This window comes from Nerophis ophidion, linkage group LG04 (assembly GCF_033978795.1).
Source record: "Nerophis ophidion isolate RoL-2023_Sa linkage group LG04, RoL_Noph_v1.0, whole genome shotgun sequence".
Lineage (NCBI taxonomy): Eukaryota > Metazoa > Chordata > Actinopteri > Syngnathiformes > Syngnathidae > Nerophis > Nerophis ophidion.
In genome coordinates, this window is record NC_084614.1 from 9,498,167 (window position 1) to 9,506,987 (window position 8,821).

The 8,821-nt window shown below is 40.0% G+C and overlaps 1 protein-coding gene across 2 annotated transcripts in view; it reads left to right on the plus strand.

Annotated features, from left to right (window-relative positions):
* Positions 1-232: 232 nt before the first annotated feature.
* Positions 233-8,821, plus strand: part of abitram (actin binding transcription modulator) — a 16,907-nt gene continuing 8,318 nt past the window's right edge. The window contains exons 1-3 of one of the 2 annotated variants that reach the window (XM_061896992.1): positions 233-319; positions 5,436-5,579; positions 5,723-5,774. In XM_061896992.1, coding sequence (XP_061752976.1) covers positions 5,498-5,579; positions 5,723-5,774 — 134 coding nt within the window. In that variant the 5' untranslated portion in view covers positions 233-319; positions 5,436-5,497. Of the gene's footprint in view, positions 320-5,430; positions 5,580-5,722; positions 5,775-8,821 lie in introns of those variants that run through there. The other variant, XM_061896993.1, reaches the window with a different exon arrangement.

The following is an 8,821-nucleotide window of genomic DNA, read 5'->3' on the forward strand; positions in this document are numbered from 1 at the left end:
CATCTCATTTCAGTAGACTTTTAAGTGGATTAAAAAAAAAACGTACTTACCTGTTCAGCCTCTGGCGGGACGACAAAGACAACTTTTCGACGATACATTTCCAGTAAGCTGTAGTTGGTTTGCTGAGTCAAACAAATACAACCCTTAACCATGTTAACTACTTACTAAAACGACTTACCAAACGTGTTACCGTCTTGTATGATTGCTAATTGTTCAATTTACGTGGAACCGGAACCCGTTTTCTGTACGCCCGTTTCATCCCACTTCCTGTCAAGGGCGGACATATCCTGTGTTACACTGTTTATATACCGGCAAGAAAAAGAAGTACCGTGCTTGGGAGACGAGGAGAGACGCGGAACTACCAAACATTTGGAGTGAATTTGGCGGCGGCGAGAGTATCTAAATCTGTTTTGGCGGTTGAGCATAAGCTGTTTTGTGACTGGATCGAGATGGAAGGGGATAGTGACGGGATGTATGAGGATAGTATGGAAATGGATAGGACTAGAGTGGAGAGAGGAAAGAAGGGGAGAGGAGGGAGTGAAGGAAAGGCGAGTACTAAAAGAGTGCATGAAGACGATGAAGAGGTTGATAAGAGGAAAAGGGTTATGATGGATGAATATAAGATCATTTATACATTTAAGTCAAACCAAGATATGAATGACATTAGTTTGATGACTCTGGTTAAGGGATTAAAGAAGGACATTGGAGAGGTGGAGATAGCGAAGGTGCTCAGGGACGGACGGCTGTTGATTAAATGCAAAAATGGAGAGCAAAAGAACAAAGCAATGCGATTGCAAAAACTGTGCAACAAAATAATAAAGGAAAAAATCGAAGTGGGAGAACGGAAGGGGGCAAGAGGAGTCGTGACAGGAATCCCAAGAGGAGAAAATTTAGATGATCTGAAAAGAGAAATAAAAGGAGGAACTGTCACTACGATGAAAAGATTGATGGCATTTAGGAACGGTGAAAAGACTGAGAGCGAATCTGTGCTAGTGCAATTTGCAGAGGAGGTCCTACCAGAGAGAATCATGATTGGGTATCTAAGCTTCTATGTTAGAGCTTACGTGCCACCCCCAGTACGTTGTTTCAAGTGCCAACGCTATGGGCACATAGCTAGTGTGTGTCATGCTAAAATGAGATGTGGAAGGTGTGGAGGGGAGCATGAATATGGACAATGTGGAGAAAATGAACAGGTCAAGTGTTGTAATTGTGGCGGGAATCACACAGCAGCGTATGGGGGCTGCATCATAAGAAAACAGGCAACAGAAGTACAGCAAATCAGAGTTGAACGAAATATTACTTATGCAGAGGCAGTTAAAATAAGAAATCAAGAAAGTGCAGAACAGGACAGAAGTGAAAATAGTTCAAGAAATAAAAAACAAGAGGCAGCAAATACAGGAATTTCCATGGATAAACTAGTTGTATTCCTGGCTTATGTAATAAATTGTACAGAACAGGCTAGAAACAAGACTGAGAAAATCAAAATAATTGTCAAAGCAGCAGCAAAGTTTTTAAATTTAAAAGAATTATCCTGGGAACAGGTGCAAGGTGAGCTACAGAGAGTAGACGAGACCGAGTCATGTTACCACAATCCAACGCCATGTTAATTGTTCAGTGGAATGCCAGAAGTCTGATAGCAAACGGACAGGAATTAAAGGGATATATTAATAATATGAAAAATAAACCACATATAATATGTATTCAAGAAACATGGCTGAAGCCAAAATTAAACTTTATAATAAAAGGATATATAACGATACGTAAAGATAGGAATGATGGGCAAGGAGGAGGATGTGCCATATTTATTAAGGAAGATATGCATTATTCAATATTAAAAGTAAAACAAGAACTAGAGATAGTAGGAGTAGAAGTATGGAATAATAAAGAAAGATACAAAGTACTAAACTTCTATAACCCATGCAAGAAATTAGAAATTCACCAACTAGAAACAATAATGGAGCACTGGAGTGGCAATATTATTTGGTGTGGTGACTTTAATGCACATAGCACAATGTGGGGTGAAAGGGATGACTGGAATGGGGATACATTGGAAGCACTTTTGGAGGAAAAAGAACTGGTGTGTGTGAATGATGGGTCGGGAACAAGGTTAGATGTCGTCACGGGTAAAGAAACAGCAATAGATTTAACACTAGTGTCACAAGGGTTAGCAGGAAAGGTGGAGTGGGAAGTAAATAAATACAGCACAATGGGAAGTGATCACTATCCAATCGTCATTCACATAAACATAAATCATAGGACAGAAAGCACTAGGATAGAAGGAAGATGGAAGTATAATCATGGTGACTGGGAGAAATTTAGGGAAATTACCGACATAACTTTAAAGGAAGTAGATATAAATCAAGATATTGAACAATTAAATACAGATATTACAAAGTGCATAATAGAAGCAGCCGAACAGAGCATACCAAGGAATAGTATAGGGAGAAGAAGGAAGATAGTGCCGTGGTGGACACAAGAGTGCACAGATGCAATACAAGAACGGAATAGAGCATTTAGAATATTGAGAAGAACACATAATTTCCAAGACATGATCCAGTATAAAAGGCATCAAGCTAGAGTAAGGTATGTTATTAAAAAAACAAGAAAACACCATTGGAGAACTTTTTGTGAAACACTAAATAGAACTACTCCTTTAAGCCAGGTGTGGGGAATGATCAAGAGAATGTCAGGGCTCAGAAAAGAACATAAAAATCATGTGATGAAAGATGGAATGCGGAGTGTGGTAGGAAATAAAGAAAAAGCAGAACTTTTAGCAAAAACCTTTGTTAAAGTGCACAGTAATGATAATTTGAAAAATGTAGAAAAACAAAAGAGAGAAGAAACAATTAGTGTAAATATTGAGGAAATGAAGGAAGACAACGATAATAGTTTTATCAACACTGTGGATATGACATTTTCTTTGGATGAAATGGTTCGAATTTTAAAAAAAGTTAAAAATACGACGGCAGGGAAAGACCTGGTGAGTTATCAAATGATCAAAAATTTAGGTAGCATCGGCAAAGAAGTGGTCTTGAAATTATATAATAGGATATATGAAGAAGGAAAATTACCAGATGAGTGGAAAACAGCTGTAATAATTCCAATATGCAAGCCAGGGAAAGATCCGGAAGAGGCAGGAAATTATAGGCCGATTGCATTGACCTCAAATTTGGGCAAAGTAATGGAAAAAATGATTAATGAAAGATTAATATATTATTTAGAGTCAAAAGAAATTATAAAAAACTACCAAAGTGGTTTTCGCAAAGCAAGAAGCACAAATGACCCAGCAGTGCAGCTGGAAGAGGAAATTAGAAAGGGACAAATAAATAAAGAAAGTATAATTGCGGTATTTTTTGACATAGAGAAAGCGTATGATATGTTGTGGAAACAGGGGTTGCTGATGAAACTAAATAGGATTGGGATTAGAGGAAGAATGTACAGATGGATAAAAGACTTTTTAACAAGTAGAACATTATTAGTAAAGATAGAAAATGAATATAGTAGAGAATACAAAGTGGAAAATGGGACCCCACAAGGGAGTATAATAAGTCCAGTACTATTTTCCATCATGATAAATGAAGTTTTTAGTGAAGTGGAAGGGTTAGTGGAGGTGGCATTGTTTGCTGATGATGGAGTGATGTGGAAGAGAGGTAGAAATACAAATTATATAGAAAAGAAGATTCAAAAAGCGGTAAATAATGTTCAAGACTGGGGGACGGCTTGGGGTTTAAGATTCTCTGTTGGAAAGACAAAAGTCATACATTTTACGAAGAGGAAAATACAAAACAAGCTCCAAATAAAACTCTATGGAGAAAACATAGAAGAGGTACAAGTTTTTAAATATTTAGGAATATGGTTTGATAAAAATATTAACTGGTCAACCCACATCAGCAAGATAATGGAGAAAAGTAAAAAGGTGTTAAATATAATGAGGGCTTTGAGGGGTAAAGATTGGGGGGCTGATAGGTTAACATTGAAAACAATATATATCACTTTAATTCGGTCTGTTATCGACTACGGATGCATTATTTATCGATCTGCTTCAAAAACTCTACTTGAGAAAATAGACCGGATCCAGTCGCAGGCGTTAAGATTATGTTGTGGAGCTACTAAATCTACTCCAGTGGCAGCATTACAAGTAGAAATGAATGAAAAACCTTTGGACATGAGGAGAGATCAACTCTCAGCAGTTTATTGGGCAAACTTAAAAGGATCCAAGCAAGGACATCCAACCCGTCAAGTGCTAACAAATTGCCAAGAAAAAGGGAAGAAAAAAATGAATAGTTTTGGGTGGATAATAGGAGATATATGTAAAAAAACACAAATTGACGATATTAAAGTGAGCCCTACAGTACCAATTCCTGCAATACCACCGTGGATGTATGAAAACCCAAAGGTAGACATGCAGTTACTGAAGAATAGACATTTAAATAGTTACCAAATAGAACAACGGATTGAGGAAATGTTTTTTGATAATATTATGATATACACAGATGCATCAAAAACTATAAATAGTAAAGTAGGAGCTGCTGCAGTTATCCCACAGAGAAATATAGTGTTGAATAAAAGAATTAGTGATAAACTATCTGTTTTTACGGGGGAATTGGTAGCAATTTATATGGCAGTTAACTGGATAGAGGAAAACAAAGCTAGGAAAGTAGTCGTGTGCTCGGACTCCAGCAGTGCATTGACGAGCATAAAAAACATAACATCAGAAACAAGACTAGATATAGTTTATGAAATAGTTCAGGCAATCTACAGAATAAATAAAGCGGGAGGTGTGGTAACATTTCTCTGGGTTCCTGCTCATGTAGGAGTTGAGGGAAATGAGTTAGCTGATAGATACGCAAAACAAGCAACCACTAAAACAGAAGTAAACATGGAGATGAAGCACAGTAAAGAAGAAGTGAAGAGCATAATTAAGATAGAACACAATAAAAAGTGGCAGGATAATTGGAATAAGGAAACAAAAGGTAGAGAGTTTTACAAAGTCCAGAGGAAAGTAGGTGTAATGAGAGGAGGGGGTAGAAATAGGAAGGAAGAAGACATTATGACTAGAATGAGATTAGGGCATACATATCTAAATAGTTCACTAAAATTGATAGGCAAACATACTACAGGGCTGTGTGATTTTTGCCACCAGATAGAAAATGTTGACCATGTCTTAATACAATGTAGGAAATATAATAGAGAAAGAGAAATACTGGAAAATAAGTTAGCAAAAGAAAATATTAGGTTAGAAGTGGGAGATATATTAGGATTGCATTCAGAAAACATAGGATATAAAGCAATATACACATATTTAAAAAACACTGGGTTAAGTAAAAGAATATAGAGTAGGGATCCACCTCGGTCCACACTCCATTACAGTAGGTGGCGGTAATGCACACCAGAAGGTTGCTTGCCAACCGCCATAAAAACAAAAGAAGAAGAAGAAGAAGTACCGTGCTTCCAATTGAACGCCGGCAGTTTTCACTCTGTTCTAGTTGCACTATTAATGGACGACAAAGGGCAGAAAGATGCAGACGTGACCGCGCCTTCAGTGATCGATCGTTACTACACACGATGGTACAAAGCTGGTAAATAGAAATCCAACCTGACCGGAAGTATACGATGCTAGCGTTAGCTTAGCTTAGCCTTAGTAGCATGACACTCTCTTTTTTTTCCAACTACGATGAGAAAGACGAATAATTTTATTAATTTTGTGTATTTTCTTGATTAGATATGAAGGGCAATCCGTGTGAGGATCACTGCATCTTGCAGCATTCCAACAGGTAACATGCAACACGGCTGCCTTCAATTAGTACTAATGGGACAAGCGGTAGGAAATGGATGGATGGAAGTCAAGCAAGGTGGTCGTTATTGTTATTTTTTTTTTTTTTTAAAGCCATAAAAAGTGGAACAAAATAAGATCAAAAGGTGAAATATAATGGGACAAACTTGCATTGTTGACTCCAATAACACAAAGCTGCCATGCTTACAAAATAATAATGAATCAAAATCCATCCATTTTCATACCGCTAGTCCTATTTGGGATTGCGGGGGGGGGGGTGCTGGAGTCTACCTCAGCTGCATTCGAGCGGAAGGCGGTGTACACTCTGGACAAGTCGCCACCTCATCAATCGAAATCAATGTTATGAATCACTAACCTATTGAAGACTCCAATTACTTTTTCGGGAAATATTGCATATTTGTGTGTTTGCTATAACAAAAAAGTTTAGAAAAAAATTGTGTAAAACAAAAATGAATAACTTAAAGACTAGATCTGAAATTGATCTACAGTTTGAAGTGTTCCAGCCATCTTCTTACACTTATCTGAGGTTGGGTCGCGGGGGCAGCAGCCTAAGCGGGGATCCTGATGGGTTCTCATGCCAGCTGCGAGAAATAGTGTTCCCAACGTGTCCTAGGTCTTCCCCGTGGCCTCCTAAACACCTCCCCAGGGAGGCGTTTCGGGTGGCATCCTGACCAGATGCCCGAACCACCTCATGTGGCTCCTCTCCATGTGGAGGCGGAGCAGCTTTACTTTAAGCTCCTCCCCTGGATGGCAGACCCTATCTCTAAGGGAGAGCCCTGCCACCCAGAGGACGAAACTCATTTGGGCCGCCCAAAAGGTCATGACCATAGGTGAGGATGGGAACGTAGATCGATCGGTAAATTGAGAGCTTTGCCTTCCGGCTCAGCTCCTTCTTCACCACAACGGATCGATACAGCGTCCGCATTACTGATGACGCCGCACCGATCCGCCTGTCGATCTCACCATCCACTCGTGAACAAGACTCCCAGGTACTTGGACTCCTCCACTTGGGGCAGGGTCTCCTCCCCAACCCGGAGATGGCACTCCACCCTTTTCCGGGCGAGAACCATAAACTCAAAGGGTTGAAAGTAAAACAAAAACAATGTATGACTCATTTTAAACACTTAATGACAAGAATTTTTGCGATTTTTTTGTTTTTAAAACTGTCATTGCTATAAATATATATATATATATATATATATATATATATTGAATTATAATCAATGTTTTTATGAATTATTGACCGATTTAAGGCTTACTGCACAACAAATATTCCACGTAGAACTTTTTTTAGTGCATATTTTAGTGCATATTTGATGGTTTTCCCTTTTTAAAAATTGGGTTTTCATCCATTCTTTCTCTACTGCTTGTCATGTTCGGGTTGTGGGGGGTGATGGAGCCTATCCCAGGTGCACTCAGGTGGACAATATTGCATATTTGATGGTTTTCCCGTTAAAAATTGGGTTTTCATCCATCCTTTTCCTACCACTTGTCATGTTCGAGTTGTGGGGGGTGCTGGAGCCTATCCCATGTGCACTCAGGTGGACAATATTGCATATTTGATGGTTTTCCCGTTAAAAATTGGGTTTTCATCATCCTTTCTCTACCGCTTGTCAAGTTTGGGTTGTGGGGGGTGCAGGAGCCTATCCCATGTGCACTCGGGTGGACATTATTGCATATTTGATGGTTTTCCCGTTAAAAACTGGGTTTTCATCCATCCTTTCTCTACCGTTTGTCATGTTTGAAGTTGCGGGGGGTGCTGGAGCCTATCCCAGGTGCACTCGGGTGGACATTATTGCATATTTGATGGTTTTCCCGTTAAAAACTGGGTTTTTATCCATCCTTTTTCTACCGCTTGTCATGTTTGGGGTTGCAGCGGGGTCTGGAGCCTCTCCCAGGTGGAAAATATTGCATATTTGATAGTTTTTCCGTTAAAAACTGGGTTTTCATCCATCATTTCTCTACTGCTTGTCATGTTTGGGTTGTGGGGGTGCTGGAGCCTATCCCATGTGCACTCAGGTGGACAATATTGCATATTTGATGGTTTTCCCGTTAAAAATTGGGTTTTCATCCATCCTTTTTCTACCGCTTGTCAAGTTCGGGTTGTGGGGGGTGCTGGAGCCTATCCCGTGTGCACTCAGGTGGACAATATTGCATATTTGATAGTTTTTCCGTTAAAAACTGGGTTTTCATCCATCCTTTTTTCTACCGCTTGTCATGTTCGAGGTTGCGGGGGGCGCTGCAGCCTATCCCAGGTGGAAAATATTGAATATTTGATTTTCTCGTTAACTGGGTTTTCATCCATCCATTTCCTACCGCTTATCCCGTTCGGGGTTGCGGGGGGTGCTGGAGCCTATCCCAGGTGCACTCGGGTGGACATTATTGCATATTTGATGGTTTTCCCATTAAAAACTGGGTTTTCATCCATCATTTTTCTACCGCTTGTCATGTTCGAGGTTGCCGGGGGTGCTGGAGCCTATCCCAGGTGCACTCGGGTGGAAATTATTGCATATTTGATGGTTTTCCCGTTAAAAACTCGGTTTTTATCCATCCTTTTTCTACCGCTTGTCATGTTTGGGGTTGCAGGGGGTGCTGGAGCCTATCCCAGGTGGAAAATATTGCATATTTGATTTTCTCGTTAAAAACTGGGTTTTCATCCATCCATTTCCTACCGCTTGTCCCGTTCGGGTTGCGGGGGGTGCTGGAGCCTATCCCAGGTGCACTCGGGCGGAAGGCGGGTTACACCCTGGACAAGTGGCCACATCATCGCAGGGCCAACAGAGATAGGCAGACATTCACACACTAGGGACCATTTAGTGTTGCCAATCAACCCATCCCCAGGTGCATGTCTTTGGAGGTGGTAGGAAGCCACGCAGTCACGGGGAGAACATGCAAACTCCACACAGAAAGATCCCGAACCTGGCGCTGAACCCAGGACCTTTATTTGACAAAACGGGCATAAAAAAAAGAGAATTTACCTAATATTCGACTAACAGACCAGACATTGCTAAAGTTAAAAAGTACAAA